The sequence below is a fragment of the Podarcis pityusensis genome, assembly GCF_964106645.2.
Source record: "Podarcis pityusensis genome assembly, chromosome: 2".
NCBI classification, from domain to species: Eukaryota; Metazoa; Chordata; class Lepidosauria; order Squamata; family Lacertidae; genus Podarcis; species Podarcis pityusensis.
The window spans coordinates 12,780,578-12,798,874 of NC_138029.1; the positions used below are offsets into that span (position 1 = coordinate 12,780,578).

At 45.6% G+C, this 18,297-nt stretch overlaps 1 protein-coding gene across 4 annotated transcripts in view; it reads right to left on the minus strand.

The window, feature by feature from the left end:
- COL2A1 (collagen type II alpha 1 chain) overlaps positions 1-18,297 on the minus strand; it is a 99,895-nt gene that overhangs the window by 43,281 nt on the left and 38,317 nt on the right. For all 4 annotated transcript variants that reach the window (XM_080994369.1, XM_080994367.1, XM_080994368.1 and 1 more), the window contains 7 exons: positions 16,118-16,162; positions 15,632-15,685; positions 11,489-11,587; positions 7,062-7,106; positions 6,747-6,845; positions 3,775-3,828; positions 351-458 (listed from right to left, as the gene is read on the minus strand). In XM_080994369.1, the coding sequence (XP_080850495.1) occupies positions 351-458; positions 3,775-3,828; positions 6,747-6,845; positions 7,062-7,106; positions 11,489-11,587; positions 15,632-15,685; positions 16,118-16,162 (504 nt within the window). The remainder of the gene's footprint in view (positions 1-350; positions 459-3,774; positions 3,829-6,746; positions 6,846-7,061; positions 7,107-11,488; positions 11,588-15,631; positions 15,686-16,117; positions 16,163-18,297) is intronic.

The window sequence follows — 18,297 nt, forward strand, 5'->3', positions numbered from 1 at the left end:
GGACTGATTTGTAAATCTGGGGACTGTCCCCGGGAAACAGGGACGTCTGGTAACCTTACTCTATACTCCATTACAACGCCCACTCACCTTCCCCCTGACCACACCTGCTTAAAGCTGAGCAAGAGGTCGCAGCCTGCCCCTGGTATGCCACAGAGATGCCAGTAAAGCAAAGTTCTTCCATCACCTTCTGCATTATGCTGGGCACCCCACAGGGCACACTGCAAGTTCCAAAGTAAGCCTATTGGCAAGGGTTTGAGCCATATAGCTCAATGGCTTTCCCCCACAAAGAAGACAGCCCTCTGCTCTTCATGTAGGAAAGTTCCTTGCCCCCCCCAAACGATGTCACCTACCCTCTCTCCAGGTGGTCCAATGGGCCCTGCAGCTCCTGGCTCACCACGGCCGCCTCTCTTGCCTTCTTCTCCAGCTGGTCCGGGAGCTCCTTGTGGGCCTGAAGGTCCCTGGGGTCAGCGGGGAACATAACATACAGGCTTAGTCACTCTTTGAGCCCCTTCATCATTTTATGCCAAGCCCTACCAATGGTCAGCCCACTATACTGTCTTAAAGAGATAATAAGGCATCACCAGGAAGTGACCTCAGAGTCTGATGAGAGAACAATGCAAATAGCCATGGCAACAGAAAGGTAATTTTGGGCAAGTGGCTTACAAGGCAGCAAACAGAGGTCACTATCCGTTTTTCCTTGTTCCAAACTATTTATTGATTTGCTGCATTTATAGCCCACCTTTCTTCCAAGGACCTCAAGGCAGTCTGCTCCATTTTATCCTCGTAACAACCCTGTGAGGTGGGCTACGATGCGAGATCCAAAGTTTCCTGGCTGTGGATTTGAACCCAGGTCTCCTCAGCCCTACCCTGACAACTCTAACCACTACCCCAACACTGCCTCTCTTTCAGAGATTTTTCAGTGCCCAGTAAACTGGGACCATTAATGGCGATTCCATTAAATTTTATCCTGACAAAGTTTCAACCCAAGAAGGGATTAGATTTCAACCTTGAAGTGTTGCTGAGTGCAAAAGGATTATCAACTGAATTATTTTAGGCCAAGATATACATGAAGCTTATATTATCTACTTGCAAAGAATTTGCAATCCAATATCTATTGAGGGATGATATTCCCAAGACTACTGAGATTGTTTCAGGATATTTTGCCGAGATTTTTAAAGTCAAATTTAAAACGACTTTATTTTACTTAATGGTGGCTATTATGTCTTTTAGACATTTTATGTATTTAATATAATGGTTTATGGATGGTTCCTTGGTATGTTAATTTATTGTCTACATCATGCCAATAAAGGCTGAATAAATATACATGATTCTGCACAGCCATGGGATGTGGAAGCCCTCCTGACTTTCTGTTGGATGAACTGTCTCATATCTATAGAAGCTGATGAGCCAGACAACCGCTTGGTTTGTGTACACTGGCATAGCTTCACTAAACCCAGCAGGCCTTCTGCTGAAGCACACACACTACTGTAAGGGACTCTTTGAAGGCCTCTGATGCCAACCTGCTGAGCATTATCTCCTCATTTTCAGAATGGAAAATGAAGCAGTATTCAGCACAGAACGACATCAGTGCCAAGCATTAAAGAGTGGGGACCCAGATGCAACAGGGCAGCCATTGTTTGCCAAGCCCCAGGCCACCCATAGGACATAATTTTCAGCCGAATGGACTGGCAGGGGAGGTGGCCAAGCCTTATTCCTTCCCGGAAAGCAAGCAGGGGAGATGGGCACAGAGATCCTTTATTATACAAGATAGGCTATAAAGAAGGCTGATTCCCGAAGAATTGATGCTTTTGAATTATGGTGCTGGAGGAGACTCTTGAGAGTCCCACGGACTGCAAGAAGATCAAACCTCTCCATTCTTAAGGAAATCAGCCTTGAGTGCTCACTGGAAGGACAGATCCTGAAGCTGAGGCTCCAATACTTTGGCCACCTCATGAAAAGAGAAGACTCCCTGGAAAAGACCCTGATATTGGGAAATATTGAGGGCAGAAGGAGAAGGGGACGGCAGAGGATGAGATGGTTGGACAATGTTCTCGAAGCTGCCAGCATGAGTTTGACCAAACTGTGGGAGGCAGTGGAAGACAGGAGTGCCTGGCGTGCTCTGGTCCATGGGGTCACGAAGAGTCAGACATGACTAAACGACTAAACAACAACAAAGGCTATAAACTAGTGTTTACCAAACCTAGGTCTCCAGCTGTTTTCGGACTGCAATTCCCATCATCCCTGACCGCTGGTCTTGCTACCTAGGGGTGATGGGAGTTGTAGTCCGAAAACAGCTGGAGACCCAGGTTTCAGGAAGCACTGCACAAATGGGGAAGCATTTGCCCATATGAAGCGTCAGACCAATGATCTACCTAGTCAAGTTTACTCTTTGACTAGCATCAGTGGCGCTGCAAGGACTCAAGCAAAGTTCTTTCTCAGCCCTGCTACCCAAGACCTATTTAAACGGATATGTGGGGACTGAGCCTGGGACCATCTGAATGCAACACATTTGTTTCACCATTCAGCCAAGCCCTCGCCAAAGGCACAAGCTCCTGGTAGCACCCAATTAAATCAGCATGCCGTTTCAAAGTGACATGATACAATTGTGTGTCGTCGTCCCCCGTCCCCCCGATGACCTCTGCAGCAGTAAAACAGTTAACAATGAACTGGCCCTAATGAATTTACAATCTACATGTAGGTAGCTTGTGGCCACGTGTCCTCTGCTGGTGTCCTGTCCCATGTTTGGCTCTGCCAGACAGCCACATATAAGCAGAGAATAGCATGGAAAATCCACGAGTAGAACTGAACTGCAGTCATTTTCAGATTTTTATATCAGATTTCATAGAACAAGGAACCCATACATGAAAGTACAAAGCCCAGAAGGAGGAAAGGTGGGCATTAACCTTCTCCCTTGCCACATGTAGCCTGGGGGCAAAGGAATTCTAATTTCTGAACCGTGCAGCTGGAGGGGATTATGACGCAGCAGAATTCCCCCTCCACCAGAAGCCCTGGGTGCACATACCATGACGTGGGTTACTGGCAGGCTACCACAGTGTTCATGCCGGTAGTAGCTGGCAGATGGCCCTGAAACTCGTATCAGATTGCTCAGTGCATCCACCCTAATGCCCAGAGCAGGGATAGCAAGAAAATGTTATTGTTTTTTGGGGGGTGTTATTGGATTATTGTTTTCGTTTTGATTTTTTTTCTGTGAACTGCCTGAGACCTCCAGTTATAAGGCGGTATATAAATTCAATAAATAAATAAAATAAATAAATAGCCACACCCACAACTGGCATATGGCCCTTGGAGGGGTCAATGTGGCCCCTGGATCAAAAAAGGTTAGCCACTCCTAGTGTAGAGGATGAACAGGGAGCAATTGATACCGTATTTAGATAAAGGTAAAGGGACCCCTGACCATTAGGTCCAGTCGTGGCCGACTCTGGGGTTGCAGCGCTCATCTCGCTTTATTGGCCGAGGGAGCCGGCGTACAGCTTCCAGGTCACGTGGCCAGAATGACTAAGCCGCTTCTGGCCAACCAGAGCAGCGCACGGAAACTCCGTTTACCTTCCCGCCGGAGGGAACGTTGCGACAATTAAGGTGCCCAATAGATTTGATGGCACATTTACATTTGCCAGCAAATACTTTTTTTTTATTTCAAAGTTCTGAAAATTGAGGTGCACATTAGATTCGATGGCGCATTAGACTCGAGTAAATATGGCACATTCAAAGAAGAGACAGCATGTCAGGCATAAAGGCACGTCATCTAATACTTACAGGTTCACCTTTGGGACCTTGTTCACCTTTGAAGCCTGCAATCCCAGGTTCTCCCTACAGAGAAAGAAAAGGAAACATATTAAGAGTAGTCGAGCTCCTATTATCATGTCAAGCTACTTGCTGATCTGGTCAGCAGAACCTCCAACTCAGCATCCTCCATGTTGAAACATCCAAAGGGTGTTTCAACAGTGCATTCCTTTGAATAGAAGGGCAGAGACCCAACACCAGGCTGGAAAAGTGGCAGAAGGACTGGGATGATACGGAGTATGGGAAGGGAAACACTGATGAATGAAAATTGGGGGGCGTGGGAAAGAGAAGATTCTAAATACAAAGAATCACCAGTTTAGCTTTCGAAGTCTCCTAACAGCATGTGCTACAGCTGGTGGATTGTGTTGTTGTACTCAAGCTCACTTCTGTTTCTCAACCACATGTCTAAGTCTTCAAACACACACCACAAAAATCCAGAATTGACCTCATCCCTTAGAATGGATATCCTCACTATCAGACAGACTTTCTGAACTTGGGTAAACAGAGCCGTACACAGAATTCCCAATGTGACCATATCCGATTCAAATTTCGACCCCTTTGCTAATAATCCCTAATTTGTCTTTTTTCACTGGCACATCACACTGTCAATATTTGCAGTGAGCTATTCACCATGACCTCAAGATACCCTGCCTGGGGAGTCACTGAAAGGTCAGATCCCATCAGCGCAAGAAAATATCTCCTCTTATCTCATGACTGCATACATGTGGACACTACCAAAGAACTGCAAGAGACTGATGAGGTAGGATTTCCCTTTGTAGAAGCCACGATTATTCTCTCTCATGTTTATAATTCTCTTTTTAAATAAAGCTTTCTGCTAATTTTCCAGGACTGGAGTTAGGTTAATGAGCTTCTAATTTCTTGGATCCTGCATGAAAACTGGTGTTCTGATAAATATCTTCCTGTTTTTATGGCAAAGAAGCTGATTTTAGTGACAAGATACAATGGTGCCTCGCAAGACGAAATTAATTCGTTCTGCGAGTTTTTTCGTCTTGCGAATTTTTCATCTTGCGAGGCACGGTTTTAACGGTATTAACGGTTTTAAGAAAAAGGAAACAAACTCGCAAGACGTTTTCATCTTGCAAAGCAAGCCCATAGGGAAATTCGTCTTGCGAAGCAACTCAAAAAACGAAAAACTCTTTCGTCTTGCGAGTTTTTCGTCTTGCCAGGCATTCGTCTTGCGAGGTACCACTGTACATGTTTTTGCTAGAAGCCAAGCAATCATCATATACGACAACTCTTTAGGAATACCTGGGCATCTGCCACCCAAGACCCAATGACTTGTTTGGTTTTAGAAGTCAAAGTACCTCTTTGTCACCAGTATACGAATACTCAGCATGTTTTCTCAGAAGTTAAGTCCTTCAGAGTTCAGCTGGCAGTCTGCTCCTGTATATGTGTCTAGCACAAAAGCATTTGTCCTTCAGACGCCCCCAACGTGGTTCAGATGTAGGTCTCTTTCTAACATCTTCCAAAGTGAAGAGCAATGCAAAGCATTCATTTAGCTTCTATGCAATCTCCTCACGTTATTTTAGTACAGTTGTACCTTGGTTCTCGAACGCCTTGTGACTTGAACGTTTTGGCTCCCGAATGCCGGAAACCCGGAAGTGAGTGTTCTGATTTGCCAAAGTTCTTTGGAACCTGAACATCTGACGCTGCTTCCACAGCTTCTGATTGAGTGCAGCAAGCTCCTGCAGCCAATCGGAAGCCGTGTCTTGGTTTTTGAACGTTTTCGGCATCCGAACGGACTTCTGGAACGGATTCCGTTCGAAAACCAAGGTACAACCGTAATTCTTCCATGCTGTTGTCACACCTTTTTCTCAACACGGACAGTCCGTCTCTGGGGCTGCTTGGTTCCATCTCAGCTGAGGCTCCCCCACAAACTCCTCCATAATATACTCTCTATCTAGAAGCCACTTGCTTTTCGTTGCTCAGCACAGAGTGAAAGGTGCCTCTGCTTCTCTGCGTATCACAGAGAACTCTGAGGTTCAAGGACTCTCCCTTTGTGCTGGGCACAGAGAACTAAGGGGAACTAAGGATGCAGTTAGCCAGATACACCAAAATAATTTCTCACCACATCCAACATAGGAAGCTGCCTTATACCAAGTCAGACTGTTGGTCCATCTAGTTCAGTATTGTCTACACTGACTGGTAGTAGTTATCCAGGGTTTAAGGCAGGGAACATTCCCAGCTCTATCTGAACGTCTGCATGCAAAGCAGGTACTCTACAACTGAACCATGTCCTTTAACCCAAGTGTTTCTGAAGCCCCATATGCACTGAAATACTGACCTCTCCACATGGCAAAAAAATCAGGGGACTGGCAGGGTTAGGGCTGATCATCGATAATGACTGGCTACAAAAGCCAGGCAAAATTTGTGGGTTCCTAGCTACTTTCACCTCTTATTATCCATTTTCCCAAAGCTTAGTTAAAATGTGAATATCAGCCTTGGGGAGAGGTTGTTAGTTTCCGTTTTGCCACTGAGCAGCTGCGTGGAGTCACAGGACTCTGTTTACATTCCAGAGACAGTCCAGGCTATTGGAAGTCTCACGGGAGACTAGAGACGGATGTAACGTTACTGGTTTCCTGTTTCCTTTGTTCAGTTGCTCTCTGCATTCATAGAGATAGGATGTGTCTTTGCTCTCTGCGTAGTTAGGATAATAAAACTCTTTGCGATGTAGCCCAAACCTCTTGTCTCTTTCCTGTGCTGGAAACTCTGCTGAATGGAACGTGCCTTGGAGCCTTATCAAAGGCTCAGGTTGTTAAACACGTCGGGAGGCGATTCCGAAGGACTCGGGGGAAGAAAATGAGCTTTATCAGCTTGGCCGAGCAGAGACCCCAACAGAGGTTATGCCTAGTAACTTTGAGCACAGGATCATCAGTCTGGAGAGTCAGACACCTTGAATTTTTGCATTGGTTTGGGTTTCTTACCGCCTGGCCTTTGGGACCCAAAGGCCCAGTTGCACCTTGAGGTCCAGGTGGTCCACGTGGGCCAGGAAATCCCGGAGCACCAGCAATGCCAGGAGCACCCTATGGACAGAATCGAGAAAGCAATTAAGGACAGGAGGGGAAAGTGCAGGCGGTCTGAGAAACAGCACATTACTCGGCAAACTATTGTACAGGTTCTTGGTCGATACTGTTCATGTGATGGGCAGAGGTTATTGAACATTCACTAGATCTTCTGCAGACAACATCAGTTCTACCTTTCAAATGCATCTCCACGCACCCAAGTAATGTGGCACTCACCGCTGATCCTTTGGCACCAGGGATCCCATCAGTTCCAGGGTTGCCCTAAAAACAAAAAGAAGGCATTGATCAAACCTCTTTCCAATAAATGGTTGACTTGCTCCCTACCATGTTTCCTTCCCAGAGGGCTACCCAAAATATTAATGGACAGATTATTAAAGCATGGGTCTTTTTTTTTCCCCTTCAGAAAAGGGATAAGAGTACTGAGAATGGTGAGCCTGGAAAGAAAGCACATCCATATTCTTCATGAGGAAAGTTAGTAGGTCACCAAACATTTAGTAGTCTTCCTGCATTATGTTTAAACAAACGTATTGCACTTCCCTCATCCTGCCCATTATCAGAGCCATTTTCTTTCATGTTTTAAAAAAATATAGAACACGTTTTGCATATATCTACCAACTTTACTATAGACACTTTTCTAATTTTCTTGTTGAAGAAAGGGGTTGTTGTTGTTTGTTACCTTGCACAGCCCCAGCAATTTCACAACCACGTGTCAAAATTCTCTGCTTTGTTCAATAATAATAATAATAATAATAATAATAATAATAATTTATTTGTACCCGCCCACTCCAGCCAGAGCCAGGCCCAGGGCAGCTAACATCATAAAACACAGTATACAAAGAAGATAAGAACAGAAAAATAGGCAATCAATTAATTAAAATACATCATAAAACTAAAAGATCTACAAAGCAAAATTCTTGATGTGCAAATGCTAGTGCCACGATCCATGCACAAATTTAGCTTTAAAAGGGGGGGGGGGGAGCAAGACCCAGATCCACATCCTTGAGAGAAGGAAGCATATTTGAACTACAAACATACAAGGAGAAATTGAGGGCAATCAGGCCCAAAATGGGAGTGGAGCACAATGGCGAGGTTCTGGTCTAGACAGATATCATTTAGAAATCTAGACAGATATGATTTAGAAGCATGAATGAGGACAGTGTCACTGTAGCAGCTGGGTGGGGATTCCCTCCTAGCAAGTAGAACGAGACAGGCCCCCTTATGCAACGCTTTTAGCACTACAGGCTAGCAAATTGCCAATCATTAAGTTTACAACTGCAGTTTAACCAGGTGGGTGGGAAAAAGAGAGACACCTGCTTCACATGACCTTACTGATGCACAGCTCACTTATTATTTACCTATCCTAGCAGGTGGAAAACACTGATTACCAGGGGGAAGAACATGTCAAGGCAGAACCTGAGACTCAGAGTTGTGGGTTTGAGCCCCACTTTGGGCAAAAGATCCATGCACTGCAGGGGGTTGGATGAGATTACCCTTATGGTTCCTTCCAACTCTACAATTATGCTATTCTAAGGTTGTAGCAGCCAAATCAGCAAAGAGCCCTGTAGCGCCATAAAGAGCCAGCAAATTTAATTATGCTTTCGTGAATTAGAGTCCGCTTCATGAGATGCATGAAGTGCAAACCTGCAACCGAAGATTCTATTTAATGCATCTGATGAAAGAAACAAGAACTATGATAATTTATGCCATAATAACATCGGTTAGTTGTTAAGGCACCAAAAGACTCCTTTTTGCCAATCACCAGCACACTGTCTTTCAATCCATTGGGTATGGTGTTGAGTTAAGTTTGTGTCCATGCACAAGGGCTCAAATGGCAGATTCCTCAGGGTCATCACACCAAATATAGGCAAGGTCAAGATCAATAACCATGCCAAATACCCAGCAGAATATGGCCCAGACAAAATGTGACTTTGACTGTTAAAGGTAAAGGGACCCCTGACCATTTGGTCCAGTCGTGACCGACTCTGGGGTTGCGGCGCTCATCTCGCTTTATTGGCCGAGGGAGCCGGCGTACAGCTTCCGGGTCATGTGGCCAGCATGACTAAGCCACTTCTGGTGAACCAGAGCAGCGCACGGAAACATCGTTTACCTTCCCGCCGGAGCGGTACCTATTTATCTACTTGCACTTTGACGTCCTTTCAAACTGCTAGGTTGGCAGGAGCCGGGACAGAGCAACGGGAGCTCACCCCGTCGTGGGGATTTGAACCGCCGACCTTCTGATCGGCAACTCCTAGGCCCTGTGGTTTAACCCACAGTGCCACCCACGTCCCACTTTGGCTGTTACAACCTACTAATTGTCTAGAATTTCCCAGTTGTAAAAAAGGGGCATCTTGCTTCCTGTGCTGCCTTTCCTTAATATAGTATTACCATCCATAATATGTTGATTGCCCCATTATCAAAAGGCATGTAAAAAGTGGCCAGCTGTAGTTAACTATGTGCATGTGTGAGTAGATGGGCTTTTTGTACCCACATTTTAACAGGTGGGCATGGAACGTGTGTTAGTGAACCTTCACATATGGTTGAGCATATGGCTTCCCAGGTCCTTTATTTTTGCGTCCGATTTTGGCTGGTGGCCCACATAGGGGTTGAACTAGAGAGAATCCTTTGGGACTCTTTCAACTCTATCATTCTATGAAATATAAGCAACTAGCACTCATGCAGAGAAAGGCTGTGCAAATCCTGACTTGGCGCTGCCATCTGTTGGTGGTTCCTGTATTTACACCTAGTTCACTTCCCATTGCTGGTTAAAACACAAGCAGCTGGGAAATCAGGGAATATTTTTGCATATATCTACTTGGGGAAGAAAAAGAGTAAATAACCACAGAATAATCAAGTTGAACCCTATACCTGATAAGAAATGGTTTGTCAGTTAAGGATGATTTCTCCCTCAAGGATAATTTTGCCCTCACACCATAGCTAGAAGTACTTGCTAAACGTAAGGTAAAGGACCTCTGGACAGTTAAGTCCAGTCAAAAATGACTATGGAGTTGCAGCGCTCATCTCGCTTTCAGGCCGGCATTTGTCCACAGACAGCTTTCCGGGTCATGTGGCCAGCATGGCTAAACCGCTTCTGGCATAATGGGACACCGTGACGGAAGCCAGAGCGCATGGAAACGCTGTTTACCTTCCCGCCGCAGCGGTACCTATTTATCTACTTGTACTTCATGCTTTCGACCTGCTAGGTTAGCAGGAGCAGGGACCGAACAGTGGGCAATCATCCCGTCGCGGGGATTCAAACCGCCGACCTTCTGATTGGCAAGCCCAATAGGCTCAGTGGTTTAGACCACAGAGCCACCTGCGTCCCGGCAGAAGTACTTGGATAACACTTTTATTCAGGTGAGGTAAGACTATCCAGCAGGTGCCTTTCTCCACTTGCTAAGTGGAATGTGTCAACCAAGCCAGTCACAAAGAAAAATCCAATCACGGCACTGAAGAGGACTGGATTAGATGCCTCTTAGGGTCCCTTTCAACTCTACAATTCTATGATCATAGAGCTGGATTACCATTATTCTATATACTCCACAGAACAGTGCCCCAACCAAATGGCTAGGCACGTTTTTCCAAGTCAAATTAGTCCATACTCCATTGAAACAATGTGGTTTTGTCATTTAAAAGCAACAATTATTTTTGAGTGGACCAATGGATCCCACAATGTGATGCCAACAGGTTTTTGTTTTGTGTTTTGTGGCTCAATGGTCCTCTAAAAGATTTCCATATTTCAACTCTTCTCTCTCTCTCTAAATTACTGACTGCTCCCATAGTCTCCCACTGGGACACTGTAATGCAGCATGAATAACTGGATCTGGCCAGCCCAGCTGTCGGTCACCTGATGACATCAGGTGACCCATTTGCACAACATGTGGTGTGCATGGCACTTTGAAGTGACAACCAGCTGACAGTCTGGGCTTCAAAGCACCACCATGCTGTTCGTTGACAGCACAGACCTTCAGTTGAAAGGTTTTGTGTGCTACCTCCCCTTTGCCATTTATAAAAATAACAGTAATACTTCTTTTAAAATCGTAACATTTTAAACTGGGCATCCCCCCTGCTCCCCTGCTGTGGTTCTGTGATGTGAAAATGTTGTTATGGCATGCCTCCAGGGCACCCAAATTTGTTTCTGAAAACAAAATTACAGTCATACCTCATGTTACGTTTGCTTCAGGTTGCGCGTTTTCAGGTTGCATCTTGCGGCGACCCGGAAGTAACGGAACGGGTTACTTCCGGGTTTCGCCACTCGCGCAGATGCGCAAAATGACATCACACGCATGCACAGAAGCGGCGAATCTCGACCAGCGTGTGCGCAGACACACAGACATGGGTTCCGTTCTTTTCAGGTTGCGAACGGGCCTCTGGAACGGATCCCGTTCACAACTAGAGGTACCACGGTAATGCTTTTGGTCACAGCCATGTTTTACACTTTGGCCATGCCCAGTTTGACCCACAACTTCTGAAGGGCTGACCATGGGTCAATATGGCCCTCAGCTTGAGAAAGGTTAGCCACCTTTGAGTTAGGGGGCCTCAGAAGGAAAAGATGTGGTAATCTTTTAATGATGCCCTAATAGAGCTAAACCATCTCCATGCCCCCCTGGAAATTCTGGTTCTTGCCGGAAGAAACAGGTACTTACAGGAGCTCCCGCTGGTCCAGGGGAACCTGGGGTTCCAGATTCACCACGAGAGCCTTGGGCGCCCTCAGGGCCACGAGCGCCAGTGGGGCCAGCTTCACCCTGCACAAATATGAGAAGGAACATTAGGAGGTCAAAGGGAAACATGACAAAGCATCCACTAGGATGCCACAAGTAGACCGGGATGCTTCATAACTTATGGTGACCATCAAATGCTGGGCTATTAATAATAATAAATAATAATAATAATTTTTATTTATACCCCGCCCTCCCCAGCCAAGGCCGGGCTCAGAGCGGCTTACAAGCAATAATAAAAACAAGTTAAATGATTACAACTTAAAAACAAAATTAAAAAATACAACATTAAAATACTGAAACATTAAAATATTAAAATGTAGCCTCATCGCAGAGGGAGAAGGAAAAGAAAAAAGAAAGAGAGGGAGGGAATCAAATTGGCTCCAAGCCAAAGGCCAGGCGGAACAACTCTGTCTTACAGGCCCTGCGGAAAGAAATCAGATCCTGATTTCTATTGTCCAAGAAGCCTGCCTAACGCTCTCAGTCTTTGAGCTATGTGTCCTTGGGGCCTGACACTTTCTTTTCCACCTTTCTGCATTTCTAGATTTTACACCATTGGGACTCCATATTAATGGGGAGTGGTGCATGCTCTAGTTATCTCCCGCTTGGACTACTGCAATGTGCTCTACGTGGGGCTACCTTTGAAGGTGACCCAGAAACTACAACTAATCCAGAATGCGGCAGCTAGACTGGTGACTGGGAGCGGCCGCCGAGACCATATAACACCGGTCTTGAAAGACCTACACTGGCTCTCAGTACGTTTCCGAGCACAATTCAAAGTGTTGGTGCTGGCCTTTAAAGCCTTAAACGGCCTCGGTCCAGTATACCTGAAGGAGTGTCTCCACCTTCATCGTTCTGCCCGGACACTGAGGTCCAGCTCCGAGGGCCTTCTGGCGGTTCCCTCGCTACGAGAAGCCAAGTTACAGGGAACCAGGCAGAGGGCCTCCTCGGTAGTGGCACCCGCCCTGTGGAACGACCTCCCACCAGATGTCGAAAGATTTATACGATCTGAAGAGAAACCAGAGTATGACCTCCCACCAGATGTCAGAGAGAAAAATAACTACCAAACTTTTAGAAGACATCTGAAGGCAGACCTGTTTAGGGAAGCTATAAATGTTTAATAGGTTACTGTATTTTAGTGTTCTGTTGGAAGCCGCCCAGAGTGGCTGGGGAAACCCAGCCAGATGGGCGGGGTATAAATAATAAATTATTATTATTATCATCATCATCATTATTATTATTATGGGGAGCCGGTTTTAAGTGGCCACCACTACATGCTATCTCTTGCTATTGTTACGAGGATGAAGAGTTCACTGAACTGTACAGAAGATGGACAGCTCCTTCCTTTACTTTTCACTCTATTTATTTTTATTTTGTTCAGTATTGATTCCTGCCTTAGGTGCTCTCAGAAGCACCCTCTGTGAAAACAGCTATTCCTTATGGAACACTTGTGCTCTGCTCTTTCTCTTGCTTTGCGCATCTTACTAATGCGCGACCCTCCTCTTCAGAAGGCTCCCCACATCATCTTTTTATAATGAGGATGCTGATTATGATCGAAGGCCCGCTGTCAGATATCCCACAAATGGCCTCATTCTCCCTCTCCCCTACTGCCTCTTCACTGTCTGGTTACCATAGAAACCAGTCCTCAGGGAGATTAGCAACCCAAACCCATTCTCACCAGTAGTAATGGGAATTCCCAAAGGACTCTCTCTCCCATCTCCCTCTTGTCCACCTTACCCTAAAAGGCCCCACCATTAAGGAAACCCGAAATGCTGTCTGGAGAATTTGAAGCGCATACCACTCATGCCACAGACAGAGGAGAAACACAGCAGCCCCCCCCCCCCCCCCGCTTGACTTGACCCTTTGGACAAAACCTGAGCTCCTTTCACGACCATGGCAAAATGCAATCGGAATTTGACTGCCACGATATCTCTTGCCCAGGTGGCATTTTAACCAAGAAGGGCTTCAAACATCATCAAAACAAGCACTGCTAGGTGCTAGGCCAAGGGTAGGCAAACTAAGGCCCGGGAGCCAGATGCAGCCCAATCGCCTTCTAAATCCGGCCCGTGGACGGTCCGGGAATCAGCGTGTTTTTACATGAGTAGAATGTGTGCTTTTATTTAAAATGCATCTCTGGGTTATCTGTGGGGCATAGGAATTCGTTCACTTCCCCCCAAAAATATAGTCCGGCCCACCACATGGCCTGAGGAACGGTGGACCGGCCCACAGCTGAAAAAGGTTGCTGAACCCTGTGCTAGGTGCACTCATTACTTAAATCAGGCGGTGTGGCTTCTTGTAACATTTGAAGGGGAGCGTGCACAGGCAAAAAAAACCCACAGAAAGAAGAATAAGAACAAATCATACAATAAACACCGCCAGCTGAATGTGGGAGTGACGAGGCATTCAGTTGCCAACGTTTCTTTGATAACATCCAAGACCAGATATATTCCTTGTATGTCCTCAAATCAAAGTCAATCATGGGCAAGAGAGGCCGGGGGGGACTTCTCAACATGTTTTTCAGACCACATGTGACTTATTATGGAAGCTTACTAGTTCCACATATTGACTAAGGTAAAGGTAAAGGGACCCCTGACCATTAAGTCCAGTCGCGGACGACTCTAGGGTTGTGGCGCTCATCTCACTTTACTGGCCAAGGGAGCCGACATTTGTCCGCAGACAGTTTTTCCGGGTCATGTGGCCAGCATGACTAAGCTGCTTCTGGCGAACGAGAGCAGCACACGGAAACACCGTTTACCTTCCCGCTGGAGCAGTACCTATTTATCTACTTGCACTTTGGCGTGCTTTCAAAGTGCTAGGTTGGCAGGAGCTGGGAGCTCACCCCGTCATGGGGATTCGAACCGCCGACCTTCTGATCGGCAAGCCCTAGGCTTAGTGGTTTAGACCACTGCACCACCCGTGTCCCTGATACATATTGACTACTATTGACTACTCTGTAGTAAATACAGTCCTGTGTAAGGAAAGCAGAGGAACAACAGAAATCCCTTTGCAAGAAGAAGTGACTTTTGGACCTACGCTCTCTTAACACATCAGTTTAGGTTGCAAACCTACACATATACACCTGAGTTTGTCCCACTGAACTCAGTGTAGATATGCATATGGTTGTATATGGTTGTGCTTTTCATCATTAATATACCTGAGCCTTTAAGCTGTGCTGAGAATCTTGCTCCCCTCCAACCCAAAGCTCTTCTTGCTCCTAAAGTACTCTGAAATGGCGCCCCTGCTCCTAGTTTAAAGCAATATACAAGCATTTTGCCTCCAGGGAATTAACAAACTTTACACTAGCCCCCATCTCAAATGGTTTCACTAATAGCAGAATGGTATTTCTGACAGCCTTGGAAATTACACAGCCCTCTGGGCATGATGCACATATACCCTGTGTGATTTCCTTGCAATGGGTTTGTTTTGGGGTCACTGGGTTTTCCCTATTTTCACAGCGCTAAATAATGGTTCACAAAAAAGTAGGTAAATCTCCAGGGAATGATGGATTAGAAGCCTAAACCGCTTCAGTGTAATTCAGTTTTCTGTCGAAGCAATGCATTCAAAGAACAATTCACACATGCCATTTTTCAAAGGGATCTACAGGCAGTTAATCTGTCAAGATTTAACAAGACGAGTGCAAACAGGAGTGTTGTTTTAGGATTGCACTTTCTGCAACATTACTCCTATAACTTGTGCTTCTCTCCACATACTCAGCTTTCATTTTCCTTCACAATTGCCTGTATGTTGATTTCTATCCAGGCCTTTCCCAGACCTTCTGAAACTCCTTTTCCTAGTCTCCTTTCCTCTCACACAGATGTTCACAGACATGTATCCACAGGCTGCTTTTTCTTGGGCGCTGTCAATCTTTCCACCTTCTCCTTACTTTGCAGGCAGGCAGACCTGACGAAAGGCTTCAGGCCTCTTTCCAAAGCGATAAAAGGAGCAAAATACTCAGTGGGCTCTGGGAGGAGAGCCTTTCACAGTTGCTTAGAAAAATCAGTTTGTGTGTGTGTGTGTCATAACAAGCCAGCGGCTGCAAACACACTCATTCGGCCTTGAAGTGCTACTTACCTTTGCACCTGGTGCACCTGGGAAACCTGGAGCTCCAGCGGGGCCGACAGGTCCCTGAAAAAAAGAGAAAAGGGTTTCAATAAGTTTGAGAAAAGGAGGACAGAGTTATTTTAATTATGTAGCCTCCATAGCTTTCATGACAGCCATACAAGTTATGTAATGGCCCCTTATGCCTGAAAGTCTTTTGCAGAACATATACATGCCAGCTGTCTTTTGCCTCCCCACTTTTTTTTTTTTTGTAAAGTCTATGTCTTTTTTTACAAAAAAGATAAAAAGACACAGAATTTAGGGGAGAACAGGAATTCTTTTTAAAAAAATAATAATTTTAGAACTATTTAGTATTTCAGTAATAACATATCCAATTCGTAAGTTTCTATTTTAGCAGAAAAAAACCTAAAAATAAATGCATGTTCAGAAATCTTTTAAAAAGCAATTTATAATCTTTTAAAAAGCAATTTATAATCTTTCAAAAAGCAATTTACTTACGGGTGGACCAGCTGGACCAGGGAGACCATCGTTACCACGAGCACCCTGTGGGGACAAAGAGATCATGAGTCAGAAAAGTAAGTGTTATCAAATAGCATTGCAGCTGTGCTCCTAATTATGCCACCAAATGGAATTGGAGCCCTGGGTAAATCTATCTTGTAGAACATATAGAAGCCACTGCATAGGACTGTATCAGGAGACATAAATGCACTAATTAGTCTGCTGCTGTGAAAACAACCAAGAGTCTTTGGTCACCTTATGGACTAATATGCATTATGCAGAGAGCCTTGTGGACTGGACTCCAGATGTATGAAATGGAATCCTCAGGTGGCAGGTTTACACAAACATGAGCATAAAGGGGTGAAATATGTAGGAGTTAAATGGCAATGGAATTTAAAAAGGACATTTTTTGACGATTCAATTAGAGCTTGAACAGAATGTTTTCTGCTGTTAACATGCATATAAACAAACACAAGTTTACACGTGTTTATAATGCAGGAAAAACATAACTGAAAGCAAATCAAAGCGACAAAATACAAAAATCAAAACATAAATCCAGAAATAAAATAATAGAGTAAAGGGGTACAGGCCCCACTAACCATCAAAGGTGCGGCAAAGAATTATAGATGCCAATTAAGCACATTTTTTAGAATAGTGCCTGCAGTCACCTCTGGTGAATGAGCATCAGAAAAGGCTTTGCGTTGTCCATAAAAAGGTAAAGGGACCCCTGACCATTAGGTCAAGTAGTGACCGACTCTGGGGTTGCAGCGCTCATCTCACTTTATTGGCTGAGGGAGCTTCCGGGTCATGTGGCCAGCATGACTAAGTCGCTTCTGGCGAACCAGAGCAGCACACAGAAACGCCGTTTACCTTCCCGCCAGAGCGGTACCTATTTATCTACTTACACTTTGAGGTGCTTTCAAACTGCTAGGTTGGCAGGAGCAGGTACCGAGCAATGGGAGCTCACCCCATTGTGGGGATTCGAATTGCCAACCTTCTGATCGGCAATCCTAGGCTCTGTGGTTTAACCAATAGCGCCACCCGCGTCCCTCCAGCTAAAGTTACTACCTTCCCAATTCACCAGGAATTTATGCAGTGTTTCATTGCAAGCATCAACCTGGTGGGTTTATTCCCACCTCCATGGTCTGCGGCTGCATTTCCCCCCACTGCCCCTTAGTTTAATGCAGAACAAAGTCAAGTTCCAGCAATCTAGAGTAGGTGGAGAAGGAGGTGAAGGATAGCAAGACAAGCCTACCTGCCACCCCCTGTCTTGTTCATAAGACAGAGAACCAATGAGGGCAATGGAGGATGAGTTTGCTGCCATGACATTCATAGAATCATAGAATCATAGAGTTGGAAGAGACCACAAGGGCCATCGAGTCCAACCCCCTGCCAAGCAGGAAACACCATCGGAGCACTCCTGACATATGGTTGTCAAGCCTCTGCTTAAAGACCTCCAAAGAAGGAGACTCCACCACACTCCTTGGCAGCAAATTCCACTGTCGAACAGCTCTTACTGTCCGACAGACATTTGCAACCCTGCGCTCACTTGCAGGGAACGGCAGGATACAAACGTAATAAACAAATAGCTGCGTGCATGTGATGAAGTTTTAGGCCTTTTTTCTATGACAGAGCCTTCTTGGTTGAGATACAACATGATGGGATAGTTAAGGTAAAGGGACCCCTGACCATTAGGTCCAGTCGTAGCCGACTCTGGGGTTGCGGCGCTCATCTTGCTTTATTGGCCGAGGTAGCTGGCGTACAGCTTCCGGGTCATGTGGCCAGCATGACTAAGCCGCTTCTGGCAAACCAGAGCAGCGCACGGAAACGCCGTTTACCTTCCCGCCGGAGCGGTACCTATTTATCTACTTGCACTCTGACGTGCTTTTGAACTGCTAGGTTGGCAGGAGCAGGGACCGAGCAACGGGAGCTCACCCCATTGCGAGGATTTGAACCACCAACCTTCTGATCGGCAATCCTAGGCTCTGTGGTTTAACCCACAGCACCACCTGCGTCCCTTCGATGGGATAGTTAATGTGGCATAATTCTTCCTATGGAAAAGCTTTGCTAGAAATTAAATCTGTGACTCACACTGCTTACTCAGATGTTCAAGATAACTTTTGTCTGCACACAGAAGCTTTTCACTCCCGCCCCTGCTGTGCCTGTTTCAAGAACCACTT